The sequence below is a fragment of the Stomoxys calcitrans genome, chromosome 2, assembly GCF_963082655.1.
Source record: "Stomoxys calcitrans chromosome 2, idStoCalc2.1, whole genome shotgun sequence".
Classification (NCBI taxonomy): Eukaryota; Metazoa; Arthropoda; class Insecta; order Diptera; family Muscidae; genus Stomoxys; species Stomoxys calcitrans.
In genome coordinates, this window is record NC_081553.1 from 200,286,655 (window position 1) to 200,310,253 (window position 23,599).

General features: G+C 39.6%; 3 protein-coding genes across 3 annotated transcripts; 1 reads left to right on the plus strand and 2 right to left on the minus strand.

Moving 5' to 3' along the window:
* Positions 1-3,503: 3,503 nt before the first annotated feature.
* LOC106083261 (chymotrypsin-2) lies at positions 3,504-4,488 on the minus strand. Its single transcript, XM_013246175.2, has 3 exons — positions 4,407-4,488; positions 3,734-4,338; positions 3,504-3,656 (listed from the first exon to the last, which is right to left on the minus strand). Exons 1-3 carry the CDS (start codon positions 4,486-4,488, stop codon positions 3,504-3,506), a joined length of 840 nt encoding a protein of 279 aa, XP_013101629.2.
* A 6,875-nt stretch (positions 4,489-11,363) lies between these two features.
* Positions 11,364-12,412, plus strand: LOC106083269 (chymotrypsin-2-like). The gene is made up of 3 exons (XM_013246183.2): positions 11,364-11,433; positions 11,499-12,130; positions 12,197-12,412. The coding sequence occupies exons 1-3, from the start codon at positions 11,364-11,366 to the stop codon at positions 12,368-12,370; spliced, it is 876 nt and encodes a 291-aa protein (XP_013101637.1). The 3' UTR covers positions 12,371-12,412.
* Positions 12,413-14,886: 2,474 nt separating this feature from the next.
* On the minus strand, positions 14,887-22,800 carry LOC106083268 (uncharacterized). Its single transcript, XM_013246182.2, has 6 exons — positions 22,523-22,800; positions 22,153-22,463; positions 15,945-16,043; positions 15,814-15,882; positions 15,652-15,753; positions 14,887-15,199 (listed from the first exon to the last, which is right to left on the minus strand). Exons 1-6 carry the CDS (start codon positions 22,704-22,706, stop codon positions 14,948-14,950), a joined length of 1,017 nt encoding a protein of 338 aa, XP_013101636.2. The 5' UTR covers positions 22,707-22,800; the 3' UTR covers positions 14,887-14,947.
* Between the last annotated feature and the right edge of the window lie 799 nt (positions 22,801-23,599).

Below are 23,599 nucleotides of genomic sequence, written 5' to 3' on the forward strand. Positions count from 1 at the left end.
AGAAGTGGAAAGTGGTCAACTCTGACACCGTGTACCTCACCCTGTATTTAAAATATAGACCATTTCCCTGGAAGCCTGTGCCCTCCTCTACAACATTTTTAACCGCTCAGATCAACAGATAAAAAATTGTAGATCCAATTTTTTCGCCGTTTGGCCCACTGTACGACGCCACTGTCTCCCCGACTGACTGACCCCGACGGTGAACTCTGACACCGTGTACCTCACCCTGTATTTATGATATAGACCATTTTCATGGAAGCCTGTGTCCTCCTCTACAAATGTCCAGAACATATTTTACCGCTCAGATCAACAGATAAAAAGTTGTAGATCCAATTTTTTCGTCGTTTGGCCACTTTAGGACGCCGCTGTCTCCCCGTCTGAAATCTCGTGTCAACTGAAAGGTGATTTTTTAAAGCTATAGGAAAGTTTTGCAACAAAAAAAAACATATGAAATTCAGAAAAATGCATGAAATCTTTATTTAAATCGATACGGTCCATATAATTAAATGTTTGAAGACGTTTGAAATTGGCCCATCCGCTTAGTCCAATTTTGGCATACTTTTTCCAACATTTCGGTCGGGTATCTCACGAATAAATGCTTCAATGTTGTCTTTCAATGCGTCAATTGAAGCGGGCTTGTCTGTGTGGACATGACCTTTAACATCGCCCCACAAAAACTACTCTAAAGGCGTTAGATCGCACGAAATAAAATGTTCACCAAACTCGCCTCTCAATAAGTCCTTTATTACGAGTGCTGTGTGGCATGTGGCACCGTCTTGTTGAAACCACATGTCATCCAACTCAAGCTCTTGTATTTTGGGCAAAAAAAAAGTTGGATGTCATCTCACGATAGCGCTCACCATTCACTGTTACGTTACGTGTCGCATCATCTTTGAAGAAGTACGGTCCAATGTTGCCACCAGCCCATAAACCGCACCAAACTGCGACTTTCTGAATGGACATTGGTAGCTCTTGCAATGCTTCTGGCTGATCTTCACTCCAAAATCGACAATTCTGCTTATTTACGTAGCCATTGAGGAAAAAATGGGCTTCGCCTTCGTGGAAGAAGCGCGCGATGAACTTTCTCAACAGAGCATGCATTTTGATAATAAAATGGAATAATTTGCAAGCGTTGGAAAGCGATAGGAAACTTACTTGGAAGTGTCACATTTAGGAGCGGAGAAAGCTCATAGATGTTGGGCACTATGTAGACGGGCCGTAGGCTCAAAATGGGGCCTGAATCCGAGGATAGTCCACTGGCTCTGCAGGAGCGTGATTAGACCAATACTTACTTACGCCTCATGCACCCTCTTTTCAACCTAACCTACTTACACCTCAGAAGTTTGGTGGACTGCTATGGAGAAAAAGTGCATCATAAGGACCATACAACGGATAGGAAACTTAACTGGAAGTGTCACAGGTTCAGAGAACATGTTGTCTTGGCATAGGTGGAGAGATGAGGACCACTCCCACTAAGGCACTGGAGGCTATTCCGATCCATTGACATACACAGATTAAGTGTGAGGCAGCCACTGCAGCTATTAAGACAATGAGAGAATGGTTTGAGGATGGGAGCAACTCATACCATCGCGGTATAATCGAGGCGACGATATGAAACCTAGAAGGAAGGGAATAGGTTTCCGATCGGATACCTGAGATGACACTTGAGGTCCAGTGCGAGGCACTGCTACCAGTCTTGGACTGACGGAATCCTTGTATTGCCATCTGGAAGATCATGTTACACGGATGGGTCAAAGCTAGAGACAGAGGGCCTGGGGATCTACATTGAGAACCCAGGGACAGAGATCTTTTTTAGATTGCCTGATCATAATACGGTCCTGCAGGCGGAGATTCGGCCGATCACGAAATGCGTGAGGCGGTGTGGTACTTACGCGAGGACGTCTAGTGTGAAGATCTTTACGGACAGTAAAATGGCCATAAGGGCAATTACAATCAGTAAGGTAAGGTAAGGTCATGAACAGTTTTGCAGTGTAAGAAGGAGATTAACGCCTTCTCTGAGGGTGGCACAATCCGCATCGTTTGTGTGCCGGGCCACAACGGAGTAAGGGGGAATAAAAGGGCAGACGATTTGGCAGTGAAGGCTAAAGAACTGCCGTCAATAAACTTGGTTAACCCGAAGCTTTTCGGGACGACGCAGGCCGATTTAGGGCGTGGGTGACGGACACCAAAACAGCCGGTAGGACGGCGAAAATCCTATGGGGTCATCCCGATCGTGAGAGGACGAGGCTATTACTGAAAGAAAGTGAGAAGGAGGTCAGTATAGCTTTTGGTATCCTAACGGGACACATAGGACAACGAGCTCACTTATACAAAATCGGTGCAGCAAGTGATAGGGAAAGGGAAAGATGATGAGACGTCCATCATCATCCGGCTTTCGCGGCTAAAAGACACCGGTACTTAGGTGAGGACACAACACCAGACTGAACCAACATAGGGGAGTGGCATGGAAAACAATTGAGGATTTTGTTAGTAGCACGGAATTCCGAACTTAACATTTTCTTTTTAGAGGTTACTTTATAGTTTTTAGAGCGCACAACAAGCAGATTACTGGCTTAGGTGTATGTCCATAGTGGTATGGGGCGGATTAATATACGTACCCTCTTTTCAACTTAACCTAATCTAACCTAAGCCCCTACAGAGGGCGTTATTATACAATTTGGCTTCTATTTTACACATATTTTCTATTCTTCATATAAACCCCAATATGCAAATTTTTGAAAATATGCCCATAAACATTCGATTAAAGAACAGGGGCAAACTTTTCACATATCAATGAGTGGTGTCCGATTCAACTTAAAGCGCTATGAGTCCGGACGGCGACATCTCTTTGGGGAGAGTTTTTTACATGGCCTCTATAGATGGCAGTGTACCTCACAAATGTCACCAACATTTGTGGGAGGAAAACCACCGCTGGAAATGTTTTTCTGATGTTCTCCCAGGGATTCGAACCTAGGCGTTCAGCGTCATAGTGGGACATGCTAACCTCTGCATTACCCTAGCCTCTTATTCTTAACCCCCATTTAAACCTGCTAATCTGCCTTTTCAAAAAATTTTAAGAGAACTCTATGATTTCGATCCATTGTGAAGGAAATATTGGATTCGGCCCTGTTATACTTAAGGTATTCTCACATGTTGCGATCTTGTTCATGCTTTTACAAATTTTTATTAAAGTTCTTTTGTGGTAATAATGTTTTTAGATCTTTTCTTTTAAATATTCTACTTTTAAACTTTGGAAAATATTGGGTTGCCCAAAAAGTAATTGCGGATTTGTCATATAGTCGGCGTTGACAAATTTTTTCACAGCTTATGACTCTGTAATTGCATTCTTTCTCCTGTCAGTTATCAGCTTGCCTTAGAAAAAAAGTGTAAAAAAAGTATATTTGATTAAAGTTCATTCTAAGTTTTATTAAAAATGCATTTACTTTCTTTTAAAAAATCCGCAATTATTTTTTGGGCACCCAATAGATAATAATGTTGCCCATTTAAAACCGTTCCTTAATCCAATCATCGAACATGGTAACTCTGGTATAAACATCAGGGGCACTGGAGGCACAAAATGCTGTACCATAAGATACAATGCCAACTTGGACCAACTGATCCTCACGCCTCATGATCAGGGGACCACCAGAATCACCCTAAAAACCAAAAAGACACCATAAAAATAGTTAATGATTTTTTCTCATGCTCTTGTTACAAGATTTTCATAACTTACATTACAAGCTCCTTTGCCAAAACGTTCCACTGCACATATTTCCGTATCTGATAAATTCTCCATAGTCCTCTTACACTCTTCATTAGTGATGGTGGTGTAATCCAATTTCTGCAATCGTTTGGGATATTTCGCCAATATGCCATTGCCAAAATGATGTACTGAACCCCAGCCAGACAATAGGACAGCTTGTTTGCCTCCCACCGCCTCATAGCCAGTGACATCAATTTTATCGATACGTTGGCCATCCAGCTCAAGTGGAGGCTCTATGTTGAGAATGGCTATATCACTGCTTTTCAACGGCACATAATTCGAGTGATAATCAATAGCAGTGACCTGGGAGCGGGAACCCTCCTTAGAACCCAAATCATTAATGCCGGCCAAAATAGACAACTTATCGGCTTTTTGGCCCTCCACACAATGGGCAGCGGTTAAAATGCGATTTGGAGAGATTATGGAACCACCACAGAAATGACGGTAATCACCATCTTTGTTATATTGCAGAGAGATCTGATAGGGAATATACTCCTCATTGCCAACACTATAGCCTCCAACCACACGTTCCTGAGATTCAGGGGCTTTGTCCAAAGCCTCAAAATAGGCTTCCACTGAAATGGAGAAAACAAAAATTTTAAGATATTTAAAAATTTTAAAGGATACACTTTTTCCCACTTACAATCCAAAGCACCTTCCGTACATGGCCATAGAGAACACAGTCCCACCGCCAAAAGGCATAGAAGCCATGGTCTAAGAAACATTTTGCTTGTCAAGCCTTCTACTATCGAGTAACGTTTTAGGTTTCAAATCAAATTATTTATAGTGGAAATTTAAACGAATATAATGTGCATTGATTTGTATTAGCACAGTAGGGTGGAAGCCACGGGCTGCCTTTATCACAAGAAAAACACCCATGAGGTAAACATTTATTTGAAACCATTTGATTTCTTTCTAATTAGGACAAACCATTCCAACTTCATGTAGTTGACATTGGGAGTCACTTGAACTTTAATTGCAGACATTTTATTGCATAATGCGGATAGCAGGCAGATTACAGTCACATGTTTTAAAGACGTTTAAATCATAAAATTTGAATCTTTGGAAAAATTTTATAGACATTTTGTTGATATATTGGGTTGCCCAAAAAGTAATTGCGGATTTTTCATATAGTCGGCGTTGACAAATTTGTTTACAGCTTGTGACTCTGTAATTGCATTCTTTCTTCTGTCAGTTATCAGCTGCTACTTTTAGCTTGCTTTAGAAAAAAAGTGTAAAAAAAGTTTTATTAAAAATGCATTTACTTTCTTTTAAAAAATCCGCAATTACTTTTTGGGCAACCCATTATTATTTTCTTCGAAATTTAATTCTTCTAAAAATTAGACTTTGCTTAAAACCTATTTACACCAGCATATCCCCACCATAGTATGGGGATATGCTAAGGTTAGGTTAGGTTTTTAATGGTAGTCTGCCATCAGACTCACTTAGACATTTTCGTACATTGTGATATCACAGGAACAGAAGAAGGAAGATGCCTTCTAGTTCCTACCGTTGAACCATCCAGATCGCTTTAAAAAATACAATAACTTGCAAATATTCACATCCGCTAAAATAGACAGGTTCTCAAAGAAATGAGAGGCTAAAGTGGAACTCTTTCTGACTGCTAGTGCGGGACACACACACACAGAACGTGTTCTATGGACTCTTTTTTTCGATGTCCTCACAGCTGCTGCAAATGTCGTTGCTGGCAACCTTCAGTCTGTCCGCATGTTTTCCGATTACACAGTGACCCGCCATGACGGACATAATGACTGAGACATCTGTCCTAGCCAATGACAGCAAAGTAGTAGACCTCTTCAAGTCTATATTAGGTCACATGGTTTTGGAATGCTCACAGCCCCCTCTATGTTTCCATCTATCATTCGATGCCCTTAGAGCCTGATCCTCAAAACTTAGCTTACATGTCGCTAGAGGCATACCCACAGATTACAGTATCCCAGGATTGAGTAGGGTAGTTCCTAGTCTCGCAAGCTCATCCGCTTTGCAATTCCCTGGGATATCTCTGTGGCACGGCACCCAGAACACGTGAATTTTGAACTATTCAGTCATCTCATTGATAGATCTGCGACAGTCGAGGGCGGTTTTTGTGTTCAGAAATACGTTCTCCAGGAATTTAATGGCTGCCTGGCTGTCTGAGAAGATATTTATGCCAATCGTCCTAATGAGATTATATCTTAGCCATTAAACCACTTCCTTAATTGCAAGGATCTCTGGTTGATTCACACTGCAGTGGTCGGGTAATCTTTTCGATATGACCAGTTCTAGATCTTTAGAGTACACGCCAAAGCCCACCTGGTAGTTTATTTTGGAACCATCCGTATTGAAGTCTATGTAACTTCTGTAACTTCTGTTGACCAATGCTAATGCTAATGCCCTTAGCCTCACGGCAGTGGTCGCTGCAATTTGAGAAGCCACAGTGTCCAGAGGCATAAGATGGAGCATTAAATTCAGTGCATCAGATGGTGTCGTCCTCAGTGCGGCTGTGATGCACAAACAAGCCATCCTTTGGATCCGTTTAAGTATTGAGGATTTTTGAAGCGCCGTCCACCAGACCACAACACCATATAGCATTATATTTGGTTGCCCAAAAAGTAATTGCGGATTTTTCATATAGTCGGCATTGACAAATTTTTTCACAGCTTGTGACTCTGTAATTGCATTCTTTCTTCTGTCAGTTATCAGCTGTTACTTTTAGCTTGCTTTAGAAAAAAAGTGTAAAAAAGTATATTTGATTAAAGTTCTTTCAAGTTTTATTAAAAATGCATTTACTTTCTTTTAAAAAATCCGCAATTTCTTTTTGGGCAATCCAATAGGTCTGACAACTGCAGTATATACCCAATATATATATACCCAAATCCCCCACTTTTGCCATTGGCTCTCTTGCAGGTGTATGGGGCAAGAACTCTTTCTGTCTTGCACGGATTTATACCTAAACCACTTTCGGTAGCCCACTTTGCTGTTGCACGTAGAGCTTGCTGAAGTATATCTCTTAGAGTGCTGGAAAACTTTCCCCTAACCCCAATTGCCACGTCATCAACATACGCGACCACTTTCACGCCTTTTTCTTCCAGAGACAATAATATATTGTTAATGGCTATATTCCAAAGTAGAGGAGACAGTATACCTCCTTGAGAAGTTCCTCTGCTGACCCATTTTTTTAGATCCACAGATCCCAAGCCTGCCGTAATGCATCTTTTAGTAAGTAAGTTATTAATAAACTTTCTTAAGGTAGAGTTGATGCCTAGAAACTCCAACTCCTTTATGATTGACGTCGGTTTTACATTATTGAAAGCACCTTTAATGTCAAGAAATGCTACCAATGCATATTCCCTGACAGCGAGAGAAACCTCTCTGAAGCCGACTAGGTCGGGAAGGGCTGTTTTAGTGGATTTGCCTTTGCTATATGCATGTTGCTGCTGCGACAGAGATCTCCAGGGGGCAAAGATCCTAAGATATGATTCTATCAACCTCTCTAGAGTGTTGATCATAAAGGATGACAGACTTTATGACGAAATTGGGACGAAAATCTTTCGCCTTCGTGTGGTAGGGTTTTCCTGCTTTCGGAATGAAAATTACCTTCATGTCCCTTCATCCCACAGGTATATATGACATTCTGATACAAGCAGAGTATATCTCCCTTAGCCAGGGAACCAGTCTATCAGACACAGCTTGTAATTTAACCAGGGCCTGGCGACTTAAAGGAATCGAAACTTCTTATCACCCAAAGGATTTTCGGCTCATACACAATTTCCCTAATAGCCTCCGACGAATGCATACCAGTGACAACCACTTCTGGTGCCACGTTTTCCGTTGGAGAATTTCCCGGGAAATGTGTATCAAGGAGTAGTTCTAATGTTGCCCCACTAGACACTGTCCATTCATTCTGTGACTTCTGAATATACCTCACCGTAATAGATCTCGAGGACAGAATCTTCCATCGCCTAGAGGCCTCAGATGTATCCTCCACGGAACTGAAGAATTCAAACCAGAATTTGTTCTGAGCCTATCTCAGCTCGCCCTTGTAAAGGGTGATTTTTTTGAGGTTAGGATTTTCATGCATTAGTATTTGACAGATCACGTGGGATTTCAGACATGGTGTCAAAGAGAAAGATGCTCAGTATGCTTTGACATTTCATCATGAATAGACTTACTAACGATCAACGCTTACAAATCATTGAATTTTATTACCAAAATCAGTGTTCGGTTCGAAATGTGTTCATTCACAGTAACGTTGCGTCCAACAGCATCTTTGAAAAAATACGGTCCAACGATTCCACCAGCGTACAAACCACACCAAACAGTGCATTTTTCGGGATGCATGGGCAGTTCTTGAACGGCTTCTGGTTGCTCTTCACTCCAAATGCGGCAATTTTGCTTATTTACGTAGCCATTCAACCAGAAATGAGCCTCATCGCTGAACAAAATTTGTCAAAATTTGAACACATTTCGAACCGAACACTGATTTTGGTAATAAAATTCAATGATTTGCAAGCGTTGCTCGTTAGTAAGTCTATTCATGATGAAATGTCAAAGCATACTGAGCATCTTTCTCTTTGACACCATGTCTGAAATCCCACGTGATCTGTCAAATACTAATGCATGAAAATCCTAACCTCAAAAAAATCACCCTTTATTTTCTTAGCTCAGCATTATAGATGTCCCAATCGTGTGGTGCTCTTGTGGCTTTTGCTCTGTTGAAGAGTTTTCAAAAGTCCTTCCTTAAACCAACCAGCTCTGGGATCGTCCATGGCGGTCGATGTTTGCCCCTTGGCTTGGCACTAGGGCATGCTGACACAAGCGAGTCATTCAGGGCCTTCGTGATCCGCTTGATGCTATTGAATTTAGTCATGCTGTCCGTCCATCGAAAACGCGCTAACTCTCGAATAATAAAGCATAGCGTCTGGTCAATAGAAATAGGTCAAATTCTTTAGAGAGCGCATTTCTTAGTCGACTAGACTGAGAATTTGCATGATGGTTTTTCCTATTTGGAGTGAAGATCAGCTAGATGCATTGCAAGAGCTACCAATTCATCCACAAAAGGTCACAGTTTGGTGCGGTTTATGGGTTGGTGGCATCATTGGACCGTACTTCTTCAAATATGATGTGAATCGTAAAGTAACTGTGAATGGTGAGTACTACCGTGAGATGATATCCAAATTTTTTGTCCAAACTGCCAGAGATTTACTTGCATGATATGTGATTTCAACAAGACGGCGTCACATGCCACACAGCACGCGTAACAATGGAGTCATTGAGAGGCGAGTTGGGGGAACAAGACCCGAGAAGGACAAATCAACACCTACCATCTCCTTGTTGACTACAAAGCCGCTTTCGATATTCCTTTACGTTCAAAGGTATTTCAAGCCATGTCTGAGTTTGGTATCCCTGCAAAATTAATAAGACTCTGCAGGATGACACTTGCTTATACGCGTTCCTCAGTAAGAATAGGCAAGGATCTCTCCGAACCATTTAATACCAAACGAGGTTTCAGACAACGTGACAGCCTCTCGTGTGATCTCTTTAATATCCTGCTGGAGAAGATTATACGAGATGCAGATGTGAATAGATATGGCACACTAATCACAAGAGAACACATGCTACTCGCCTATGCCGACGACATCCATATCATAGGTCGGTCACCGGAAGTAATAACTGCAGCCTTTGAAGGAATCGAAAAAGAGTCAGTGAGAATTGGTCTGGCTGTAAATGGAGATAAAACGAAATGGATGGTTTCAACTCCCAAAAAGCCTTGCACAACCGAGCAGATAAAGAAAATGGAGAAAGTTGGAAACCACAACTTTGAGACGACAGTCAGTAACTTTATCTACCTCGGCACCTAAGCAAAGAATAATACTGCCAAACAAATGCTACTTTGGACTAAGTAAGCAGTTTAGAAATAAGGCCACCTCTCGACAGACGAAGATAACACTATACAAGACACTGATACTACCCGTGCTGTTATATGGTTCTGAAGCATGGGTACTTGTGAAAGCAGATGAGGCAGTGCTTGGAGTATTTGGGGAGAAAGATTCTTCGTAAAATACATGGACCAGTATGCGATAATGGAGAATATAGGCGACGTATGAACCACGACGATATCATAGTTACACGCATCAAAATACAACGGCTGCGTTGGCTAGGTCATGTTGTCAGAATGGATGAAGAAGCTCCAGCAAAGAAGTCTTTTGAAGTCACACACGGTGGTACACGCAAACCGGGAAGACCAAAAGCCCGATGGAAAGATCAAATGGTGAGAGACACCTCGAAACTTGGTGTCAGAGAATGAGCGCAGAAGATCGAGGCGCTTGGAACGCTATTCTACGTTCGGCTAGTGGGACAAATATTCTGTCATAGCCATAATTAAAGTAAATTAAGGTGTTTTGTTATGGCTTCCAACAACTGTGCCAAGTATGGTCTAAATCGGTTTACAACCTGATATAGCTCCCATATAAACTGATCTCCAGATTATACTTCATGAGCCTCTAGAGGGCTCAATTCTTATTCGAATTAACTGAAATTTTACACAAAGACTTCTGCTATGGTCTCCAATATCCAAACCAAGTATGGTTTGGACCCGACCCGGTCCATAACATGATATATCTCCAATATGAGAGCAATTCTTATGCATTATCTCTTCATTCATTAGATATTTTTTAGACCTTGTATGCCTATTTCGGAATCTTTTGATGTAGGACGGGCCCACTGATACTGGGTTTCTAATGTCCATCACGTTGTCACAACTTGCCGTTCAATTGTTTTGTATGTTGTTAACAAAGTTTCTTTGTCAGTACCCCAAGTGTTATCAGCAAATGACTTAAGGCCCTTATTTCCTCTGACTTTGTAACAAATTTCAGTGGTCGAATTCGACACCAAGTATTTTGGATAGTTGGTGGCCAGTATTGTTACGCCATCGATTCTCACATTTTGACGCTGATGTACTTCCTCCGTCCATATATTAAACAATGTCGCTGAAGATTTGGTGACAGCTTTTTTGCAGGGAAATAAGCGGCAAAATCGGTGAGGTAGACGTTTAACCTGTCGCAGGTGTCATCAAATTGGATGCCTGAAGCCTGGTACAATCACCCGTATAATACACGTTCTCGATGCTTGCTGAAGGGTGCGGAAAGGAGGATAGCTAGAGGTTATTCTTATGCATTATCCTTAGTATGCCTATAGAGAAATACCAAGCAAAGAGGGTACATTCGATTCGGCCCGGCCTAACCTAGCACACTCTTAATTGATTTTCAATTATCTTTGATAGTATATGAATTGATGAAGATAAGCTTTACTTTGCACTATGCTTATGGATTGTTGACTATTTATATTTATAAAAGCCAATACAGTTGATCGCTTATTCAATGTACCCAACAATGCTTTAACCCACAACGGGTTATTAGACCATCATTATTTTCCATTTCGAATATTTTGTAATTTAGTACACGCTTGATATTGACCCAAAAATAATTGGTTTTTTGCAAATACAACATTCAAATGAAAATTCCAATATAAATATAACAATTCTCTAATGCTATGAGACATTCGCTGGGGGTATCAGACAGCAGCCATTAGAGCTCGGAAGATGAGTTTGGAATTTTATAAAGCGTTTGTTATGCTACTATTAACCTTGCCATTGTATTCTGGGAGAAAAAGTAAAATTTAATTAAAAAATCTAAATTATATTGAATTTTTAATATGCTCTGTTTTTCTTTTCCAGCCAAAACCACACCATGGCCTGAACGAATTGTGGGTGGTAAAGACATACCACCTGGCCACCATGTGCCCTACCAAGTCTCCTTGCAATACTTTGTGAATACCAGTGCGCCCAACGAGAAGGGAGCATATAAACATTATTGTGGCGGCTCCATTATCTCCAGCTATCATATACTGACAGCAGCCCATTGCTGCAGCGGCTTCGACCCAAAGCTCATGTCTATATGGGCAGGCGATCGAGACCTTAGAAGCCAGCATGCCTTGCGCTTTGCAGTTGCCAACTATACAATACATCCCAATTATGAGGAGTTGGTGACTAGTGATATAGCCATCATCAAATTGTGTAGGCCCATGTATTTGGACAATGTTCGTATGGGCGCCATAGATGTGAGCAGTAAGCAGCACACTCCAGGAGGTGTAACTGTCATGTTAACCGGTTGGGGTCTACGCCTGCCTTACCATTTTCAAGTTCCATTCCCCCTGCTGCAAGAACAAGTTAATGCAGTAACACTACCCAACATTTTACAAGTTTCCACCTTCCTTACGGTCTCAGATGAAGTGTGTAAACAGGTCATAGATCAGCTGACAAAAACGGAACTCTGTGTGACGGGTGATTTATTCAAGGGAGCGTGTCCGGTAAGTTGGTGCGATGACTGTATATTTTCAGGATAATTTTTAAAGGTTTATTTTTCGCTTAAAAAGGGTGACTCTGGCGGTCCCTTAGTAGAGATGTCAGCCCAAGGCCTTCGTCAAGTGGGTATCGTTTCTTATGGTCTTTTCATATGTGGTCTCTTTAGCAGTCTTGTACCCGATGTTTACACCAGAGTATCCGAATTTTCCGATTGGATTTATAATACCATGCATTATGAATTGTAATGCACTGTACCCCAGCCACTATACACCGACAATGTTATCTTTAAATATATAAATGAAATTGTGCTTTTTTTAAGTTCTTTGTCGCGTTATTGACTCGAATATGTTGAACCAATTTTCTGGGAACATTTCCTTCTTATGTTAATTACCCCAAAGTAGGTCCATTGTACTAATGACGACGAGAATATTTTCTGAGGGTACAAATAAGGGTGTTTGCCTATCATATCCTAAAAATCGGACTAAAAAATATACTAACTTTTAAGATTTGTTAAACTAAATTTTAAGAAGACAAACTTTTTTACTTATTAACATAAATTTTCCTTTGATGTAATTTTTTTATTTATTATAAGTAGAGATGAGTTTCTACTGGGTAAATACCGTAAATACGTTTTTATACCCTACACCACTACTGTGGTACAGGGTATTATATTGGGTTGCCCAAAAAGTAGTTGCGGATTTTTTAAAAGAAAGTAAATACATTTTTAATAAAACTTAGAATGAACTTTAATCAAATATACTTTTTTTACACTTTTTTTCTAAAGCAAGCTAAAAGTAACAGCTGATAACTGACAGAAGAAAGAATGCAATTACAGAGTCACAAGCTGTGAAAAAATTTGTCAACGCCGACTATATGAAAAATCCGCAATTACTTTTTGGGCAACCCTATATATAAATGAAATTGTGATTTTTTGTAAGTTCTTTGTCGCGTTATTGACTCGAATATGTTGAACCGTTTTTCTGGGAACATTTATTTCTTATACTAATTACTCCAAAGTGGGTCCATTGTACTAATGACGACGAGAATATTTTCTGGGGATACAAATAAGCGTGTTTGCCTATCATCATTTATGTTGTGAAAAATCAGACTAAAAAAAATATACTAACTTTTAAGATTTATTAAACTAAATTTTAAGAAGACAAACTTTTTTACTTATTAACATAAATTTTCCTTTGATGTAAATTTTTTATTTGTTATAAATAGAGATGAGTTTTTACTGGGTGAATACCCAATAAATAGCATTTTATACCCTACACCACTACTGTGGTACAGGGTATTATAACATAGTGAATTAGTTTGTAACACCCAAAGGGAAGAGAGATAGACCCATTGATAAGTATACCGATCGACTCAGAATCACTTTCTGATTGGATTTAGCTATGTCCGTCTGTCTCTCTGTCTGCCTTTCCGTCCGTCTGTCTGTCCATGTTAATTTGTATACAAACTACAGGCCGCAATTTTCATCCGATCGTCTTCAAATTTGGTATAGGCATCTCTTTCGACCTAGAGACGAAGCCTATTGAAACTGGAAAAAATCGGTTCAGATTTGGATATAGCTTCGATATATATGTTCGTCCGATTTGCAGTAATACTGCAATAAAATGGTCATTTGTTGACCGATTCTCTCGACATTCGGCAGGAAGGATTTTCTTGTGACTCTCGATGTTACTGGTGAATTTCATAAAAATCAGTTCAGATTTGGATATAGCTCCCATATAAATGTTCGTCCGATTTGCAGTAATAATCCAATAAAATAGTCATTTGTTAACCGATTCTCTCGAAATTCGGCAGGAAGGATTTTCTTATGACTCTCGATGTTACTGGTGAATTTCATAAAAATCTGTTCAAATTTGGATATAGCTTCGATATATATGTTCGTCCGATTTGCAGTAATACAGCAATAAAATGGTCATTTGTTGACCGATTCTCTCGACATTCGGCAGGAAGGATTTTCTTATGACTCTCGAAGTTACTGGTGAATTTCATAAAAATCTGTTCAGATTTGGATATAGCTCCCATATATATGTTCGTCCGATTCCCAGTAATACAGCAATAAAATGGGCATTTGTTGAACGATTCTCTCGACATTCGGCAGAAAGGATATTCTTATGACTCTCGATGTTACTGGTGAATTTCATAAAAATCGGTTCAGATTTGGATATAGCTCCCATATATATGTTCGTCCGATTTCCAGTAATACAGCAATAAATTGGTCATTTGTTAACCGATTCTCTCGAAATTCGGCAAGAAGGATTTTCTTATGACTCTCGATGTTACTGGTGAATTTCATAAAAATCGGTTCAGATTTAGATATAGCTCTCATATATATATCGCCCGATTTCCACTCCTTGACCCACATTGCATTGCACATTGCAAGCGCATTGTTGACCAATCTTCCCAAAATGTTTAACATATTTGCTTTGCTCGAAATTTGATACGGGAATTTTAATAAACTATCTGGATACATCCGCCGAGGTCCATTAAAATGAGTTCAGAATTAGATGTCTTCTATAGACTTTGTCTCTTGGCTAAAAAGAAATTCCTGTGCCAAATTTGAAGATGATCGGATGAAAATTGCGATCTGTACTTTGTAACCAGTTAACATGGACAGACAGACAGAATCGAATTAGAAATTGATTTTGAGTCGATCGTGGCGTCTAGCTCTGTTCCTTCTGAATGTTACAAACAAATTCACCAACTTATAATACCCTGTACCACAGTAGTGGTGGATAAAAAATAATTATTATGGGAAAACAATTTATTGAAAATTTATGAACACATACAAATACAGTTTTTTTTTATTAAGCGCCATTGCTATTATTGTTCTCAAGGGTAATAACATCAGTCTCAACATTATCTTGTCGTGCTTCCGATGTTTCAGTTTCGTTGAGAAGTTGATCTATGTTCGGTTCTTGAATTGCATCTATCTCCAGAGGTTGTCCATTGGCATTTGTATCCTCCTGTTGTCCATTAACAGGTGCTGGTGTGTTAGCAGTAAGAGATATTCTTGACTCTGGTTCACATACATCATTAAATTCGAATTCCTGAATAGTCTGTAGATCAAGGAATGAAAATTAAATTAAACGCAATTCATATTAAGGACCATTTTCTCAATCTCCAGTTAAATTTGTTGTGTTAAAATATGACAATAGTATATTGAAATATTTTAATTTTTAAGACATTTTTTCTTTAATTGTGTCTTTGGCTTTAAAACGTTTTAACTGACAGTGAGAAAATTGTCCTAAAACATAATATATAGTATAGGGTTGCCCAAAAAGTAATTGCGGATTTTTTAAAAGAACGTAAATGCATTTTTAATAAAACGTGGAATGAACTTTAATCAAATATACTTTTTTTACACTTTTTTTCTAAAGCAAGCTAAAAGTAAAAGCTAATAACTGACAGAAGAAAGAATGCAATTACAGAGTCACAAGCTGTGAAAAAATTTGTCAACGCCGACTATATGAAAAATCCGCAATTACTTTTTGGGCAACCCAAATATTACAGCTCGTTTGCGTATATTGCTCATACGACGACGAAAGAATCGTTGAATTTTAAGAGCTGCCTCCTCCTGTTCCTTTACAAGATCATAGGGTTCAGAGAGTTCCTGAAAAATCACTTGTCTCGTAAAAATTGCCTTTTTAGGGTTTTTAATTCGTTAGCTAACCTCTACTGGGGTTTCCACTTCTTTCTTTGCAAATAGGGAGCGTCTTGCTAGAAAACCACGGACATTTGACTTAAGTATAGAAAAATGATTTAAATGAAGTTTATAAGCAATCATAGTCAATTTATATGTACTTGTATTTTGACAGCAGCTTCTTCCCGTACACGTTCCTCTTGCCTTTGGACTTCACGTTCCCGGAAATATTGATATAAGGCTTCCGGGCCCTCTCCATTCTAAACATTTAGAATGGAAAAAATATATTGAAAAAAATATTTACGAATTGTTTTCGTTATAAAACAAAATTTTACAATTTTTAAAATTATATTAAGAGTTTTTCACGGAAACAAAATTTTGACAAAAATTTACGCCAAACATCAAAATTAGAATTTTCCATGAAAATCAAATTTTAATAAAATTTTCCATAAAAATCAAATTTCGGAGAAATTTTAGAAAATGACGATGATAAACAAATTTCAGTAAACCAAAAACTCGAATCTGATAATTGAATTAAGGGCACAGCTCCTAAGGGTAACGCCCTACCGCAGGTAGACTGATCGGGATAATATGAGTCCTACATAAAAGATATAAGGGAGAAGACTATGTATATGACATTAAAATTTGGACCTTAAATCCACCAAGCGGAGATATAAACTGAAATTTAGGGACTATCGGAATGTGGGCCTCGAACAAACAAAAAAAAAATTGGAGTAGAGTACAGTATGATAATCAAATTTGGCGCCAAGAAATTGGGTGCTGCCAACCCCTATTGGCAAAATGTTGGCTGATAAGTGCTATAGGGGACTTCATACCCGAGTCCGAATGGCGTGTCGCAGCACAAGACCTCTTTGAGGAGATGTTTTTGTATGGCTTAACACCTCACAAATGTCATTAGCATTAAAAGAGTATAAAGGCTTTATAATTTTTGATATCGTAAAACATCGTTCAAGCTGTTAAGTTGACCGATCAAGACAATCTATTATAAAAAAAAATTAAATTGTTGCGCTTTGTTTGTTTGTTTGTTTGTCTGTTCCGTATGTACTCAAAAAACGTCTGTACCAAATTTCATTCATTTTCACAAATGGTAGAGGTTGAACCTCCTGTGAAAATAAGATACTAAATTTTTTGATATCCGAAGGGGGGCGGACCCTCTCCCTTACCCCAATTTTCAAAACCACCAGATCTCGAAGATGCTTGCACCGATTTAAGCGAAATTTTGTATGCCACCTAATGGTTCCCCAAAAACACGAAATTGGTATAAAATTTAAGGCTCAACTAACATGGGTGACGCCCTATCTCAAAACCCACCCGAAAAGACATGTATACCGACTGGGACAATATGGGTATCAAATGAAAGGTATTTAAAAGTAGAGTACGAACTTGGCATAAAAATGTCACCCTTGGTGTCGGGGGTTCCCCCACGCCCAAAAACACCACCTAACAGGACACTTTTGTCGCTTTGGGCAATATGGGTACCAAATGAGGGGTATTTAAGAGTAGAGTACGTACTTGGCATACAAATGTCACATTAAGTGTTGGGGGATTCCCCACCGCCAAAAACACCACCCAGCAGGACACTTTACCGCTTTGGGCAATATGGGTATCAAATGAAAGGTATTTAAAATAAGAGTACAAAACTGACATAAAAATGTATTTCTTGGTGACTGAGGGGCCTTCCCATCCCCCAAAACCCCCAGCAGTATATATTTACCGATTGGGATAATATGGATATCAAATGAAAGGTATTTAAAAGTATAGTAAAAATCTGATATAAAAATGTATTCCTTGGTATCTGAGGCGCTCCCCACCTTCCAAATACTCCTCAACCGGACATATCTACCGATTGGGACAATATGGTTATCAAATGAAAGGTGTTTGGTACACATCTGTTAGAAGAATTTGGTCCACGATGTCTACGGGGCCTCTCCAACCCCAAAAACTCCCAAAACAGGTATAAATGTTCAACGTCACAAAATGGGTATAAAATGAAAGGTCTTTGAGAGTTGACCACGAATCTGATATACACACTCGGGACAGAGTCTGGGACCGGCCCATCCACCTAATACGCTTCAATAGATGTGCCCCAAAACAGGCATGAATGTCCAACGTCACAAAATGGGTATAAAATGAAAGGTCTTTGAGAGTTAACCACGAATTTGATATACACATTTGGGACAGAGTCTGGGACCGGCCCACCCACCTAATACGCTTCAATAAGACGTGTAGTTCGATCTGGATAATATGGGAATTAAACGAAAGGTCTATGACAGTAGAGTTTGAATCTAATGTTGATATAAGAATTTATGTATCTGGGGCACGTCCTACCGTTCAGCAGGACATGTTGATCATGACAATAAAGGACTCAAATAAAATGCCTTTTGAGTTTTAGCGTCGGGGGGACCGACCTTCACCTCCCAATAAAAAGATCACTAAATTGCGCGTAGAATAATCGAGAAAATTTTGTACTCAAATGAAATGACGTGTCAAAGGGCCATTCCCTTCCATTCCCATTCCCTTCTATACTACCCAAAATCGTGAAGCGTTTCAGATTTTTCCCGGCACGGGATTGCTGTGAGCACCACCCAGGCTTGAACATTGAGATCTGATCTGTGTAGTGTTCATTGTCCACAGGTTGCGGATAGTGGAATGCTTCAAACGGAGTAGCTGCTACGCAGGAGCAGACACTCAGCGGTATCGAGCGGAAAGTCTCAGTGAGAGGCCGGATGGCACCGGCTCTTGCACAAATAGTGTGTGCCTATGATGCTCGAGCAAGGCGAAGTATTGGCGCCTTTAAATAACCAATGACCAGCCTGTTCCCGGGGCGATCGGTCCTTTGGACCGGAACGAGCTTGCTCATCTACAGGAGCATGTCGAGGATCGGCACCGCCACATGCAAATGTGATTACAACAACAACCATCCTACCAAAAAAAGGGATTGAAAATAATATATGAAGACCGATCAGGATGGAATAGCATTGCAATATGAGTAAAATGTCTTTGGTAGCAGAGTACACTTTTTATCCTCAAATTGGGATAGACACAGGAGAACCTGCGGATCTTTAAAATGTGCTATCCCAAATGTTAGCTTAGATATATGATTTTGCATGTGGATAACCCATACAAAATAAAATTAGGTGCGTGGGTGGCCGCCCCACCCTACATACACCTCAAACTGGACATATTTGTGGATTAAGGCAAAAAGGGGCTCAAATCTGATATCTGTATTATGGCCAAGTGTGTCAGGGACGACTCATCTCATAAACTCCGCCTGAACCACACATATATACCGACTATAGCAATATGTAGCTCAAATGTGGTTTTTGCGAGTAGATTATGAATCTGATATCCACTTTCGAGGCAAAGGGTTTGGCTACTCCAATCCATCACCAAAACCAAGGCAATGAAGTAGATCTAATATCCAAACAATAATGTTAGATCTACCTCTTTGGAGAGAAGTTTTAACATGGCATAGTACCTAACAAATATCGCCAGCATAAAGAGGGGATAACCACCGCTGAAAAAAAACTAAAACAACTCACTATTTAAATTTTTAGCGAAATCGACAATAGTTGCGGTTTTTATGGGCTCAAGACCCTCAATCGGCAGATCGGTCTGTAAGGCATCTATACCTGAATATAGGCCGATCTGAACCATTTTTGAGTCGGATGCCGGGAGGCTTAAAACAACTCACTATTTCAAATTTCATCGAAATCGGATAATAATTGCAGATTTTATGGGCTGAAGACCCTCAATCGGCAGATCGGTCTGTAAGGCAGCTATACCTGAATATAGGCCGATCTGAACTATATTTGAGTAGGATGTCGGGAGGCTTAAAACAACTCACTATTTCAAATGATAGCGAAATCAGATAATAATTGCGGCTTTTATGGGCTTAAGATCCTAAATCAGCAGATCGGTCTATACGGCAGCTATATCTAAATATTGTCCGATCTGGACCATATTTAGGTCTGATGACGGAAGAATAAAAACAACTCACTGTTTTAAGTTTCAGCGAAATCGGGTAATAAATGCAGATTTTATAGGCTCAAGACCCTTAATCGGCAGATTGCTCTATATGGCAGCTATATCTTGACTATAGACCAATCTGAACCATATTTCAGTCGGATGTCGGGAGGCTTAAAACAACTCACAATTTCTAATTTCATCGAAATCGGATTATAAATGCGCCTGTTACGGCCTTAAGACCCCAAACCGGCATATAGGTCCATATGGCCGCTATATGGAAATATGGTCCGATATGAGCCATATTCGGTTTGAATATCAGGGCCCCAAGTACAACTTTCTGTTTAAAATTTTACCGAAATTAGACAAAAAATGCGACTTTTACGGGCTTAGGACCCTAAATCGCCAGGTCGGTCTATATGGCAGATATATCCAAATATAGTCCGATTTGGCCCATTCAACCTGCGTATAGAAGAAATACGAGTCTTTGCAAAATTTCAACTTGATATTTAAATTTTTACAGAATTTAGAGTGATTACAATTGACGGGCGGACAGACACACGGAAATCGTTAAATCGTCTTAGAATTTTACGACGATCAGATATTTCTACTACTAGCCGAACCGGGCCCGCTTCGCTGCGCCTTCTTTAACTCTCTCATATCTTTTTAGGGTGGGGACACTTCGCCCTGAATACGGATATCGAATGCGTGCCATTGTAGCCTATAACGCTGAACGCGTTCGATTCCTCGAGGACAAAGCGGTGTTTATCCCCTCTTAATGTTGCCGACATTTGCGAGGTACAATGCCATGCATGGTCATTTGAAAACATTTTCCCCAAAAGGGTGTCGCACTGCGGGTAGCCGTTCGGACTCGGCGTTTAGGGCATCCCTCCCCTAATGAGAACATTACCACCAGGAACCGAAGAGGGGCAAATTCGCACACATCCATGAGTGCATTCCGATTCAAGTTTAAACCCAAGATAAAGGCCGAGTCCGAACGGCGTCTCGCAGTGCGACACCCTTTTGGGGAAAATTTTTCAAATGACTATGCATGGCATTGTATCTCGTAAATGTCGGCAAGGGGCATTTCGACTCAAATATGGATATCAAATACGTGCTGCACTTCAAAATTCCATTAATTTGAGCCTCATATTGCCAGGGCTGGTAAATATGAACCGTTTGGAGGGTGTTTTGAGGCTGGGGCGGCCACCGGCACTTTGCACTGAAAATAGATATCAAATTCGTTCTTTATTCCCAAAGGAAATGAGGTTCTGTTTAGGGGGTGCTTTTTGGCGTTCCCCAAAACACTTGGCTCCAAAATTGAATATCAAATTCGTTTTCTACTCTCAAATACCTTTCATTTGAGTCTCATATTATCATAACGGGCCAAATAACCCATTTGACGTTTCTTGAGAAGGAAAAGCGCCACCTAGACTTGAACGCCTTCACCCGATATCTAAAAATTATATAGCCTATGTTTTCTTCCAGACAGACGTACACAATCTATTGGGTTGCCCAAAAAGTAATTGCGGTTTTTCTAAAAGAAAGTAAATGCATTTTTAATAAAACTTAGAATGAACTTTAATCAAATATACTTTTTTTACACTTTTTTTCCACAGCAAGCTAAAAGTAACAGCTGATAACTGACAGAAGAAAGAATGCAATTACAGAGTCACAAGCTGTGAAAAAATTTGTCAACGCCGACTATATGAAAAATCCGCAATTACTTTTTGGGCAACCCAATATGAAAATTTTGAAGAAATCGGTTCAGCCAAGTATCATATAGTCATAATGGGTCTATTGGCGTTTTTGAGAAGTGGCGTAACCCCTACACTTCGATCTAATTTTGTAAGCCAGATTCGAAATCTACTCCCGAATACCTTTCATTTGAGCCCCATATTGCAATGAATGTCCAATAAGTCTGTTTGGGGGAGTTTTGGGGTACTTAGACCCAAAATTTAATACCATATTCGTATTCTACTCTCCAATACCTTTTATTTGGTACCTATATTGCCCCTATCGGTTCACTTTTGATTTTGGGTAGTGTTTTTGACATAAGGGGGAGGGTCCGTCCCCGTTCCGATGCCGAAAACATATATAATGCCCGTGTTTTCTTCCAGACCAACCTACACAATATGCGAACATTTCGAGAAAAATTGGTACTGCCATTTTTCAGTATTTACGGAATAAACAAACGGAGTCCCATATATACGTGATTGGATATGACGTCCAAAATGGGCACATTATCCAAATTTTCTTCAAAATCAAGTTTTGACAAAAATTTCTATAAAAAATCCAATTTTTACGAAATGTTTCTTTAAAGGCTTTCAATTTTCTATAGAATTCCTCTCTAATACTTTCTCCATAATTATCCAAACTTACCTGATTTGCTGTCATATAGGCTTCCACAAATCTCTGATAGGCTGCCTCTATAACGGGTTTCGAGGCTTTCAATTCGTTTTCGGAAAACTTACATTTCTTCATAAGTTCATCAAAGATATCAATCTCATTGAATTTTATAAATTCTATATTTCTACCCTTTCCACAACGCCATTGTGACAAGAATCGTTTAAAGCAATCCTCCATGGCTTCAGACATTTTATCGGCTTTGATTTTTGGAATATCACAAATACACATATCGGCTATGACTTCATTGACCATACGCAGAGCTCTATCTATGGCCAACTTGGCCACTGGGAAAATTGAGATACAAATGTTTTAGAAAAATGGGATGTGCTTGGGTTATACCTACTTCGAGCCTTTTCCCTAGCCTTAATCACTGCATGTAAATAGTCAATAATGAATTGACAAAGAGCCTCCTTGCTCGGTTGGCATCTTAAGACTTCTCTTGTTATATCCGAGAGTAGTTCTGGTAATCCATCGGGTACATTAATGACCTGAGATCTTATTTTGCCATGTTGGATAAGGAAGTTCATGTTCAATAACTATTTTTGTATATTTTTTTTGGAACAAGGAATTCTTAAATCAATAAATTTTAAGTTTTTTCTTTGTATTTGAAAATTGTTGTGTGTTGGGAAAATTGAAATATTTGAATGGAATCCAAAGCTACTTTGTCTATATATATGAGCAGTTACAAAAATTGGGCAACTCAGGTATTAAATCAATCGGTATTATGACCAGATGCTATGCAGAAGACAAGGTGATAGACCATATCCTTTTATTATACCCTCCACCATAGGATGGGGGTATACTAATTTCCTCATTCTGTTTGTAACTCCTCGAAATATTCGCCTAAGACCTTATAACGTATATATATTCTTGATGGTCATGACATTCTAAGTCTTTCTAGCAATGTCCGTCCATCTGTCCGTTCGTCCGCCTGCCTGTCGAAAGCACGTTAACTTTCGAAAGAGTAAAGCTAGCCGCTTGAAATTTTGTGCAAATACTTCTTATTAGTGTAGGTCGGTTGGGATGGTAAATGGGCCATATTGGTCCATGTTTTAATATAGCTGCCATATAAACCGATCTTTGATCTTGACTTCTTGAGCCACTAGAGGGCGCAATTCTTACCCGATTTTGTTGATATTTTGCATGAGGTGAATCGATCCTTAACCTGATATAGCTGTCATGTAAACCGATCTGGGGTCTTGACTTCTTGAGCCCCTAGAGGGAGCAATTATTATCCCCTTTGGCTGAAATTTTGCACAAAGTGTTCTGTTATGACTTCCAACAACTGTGCCAAATAGGGTTTAAATTGGTCCATAACCTGATATAGCTGTCATGTAAACCGATCTGGGGTCTTGACTTCTTGAGCCCCTAGAGGGAGCAATTATTATCCCCTTTGGCTGAAATTTTGCACAAAGTGTTC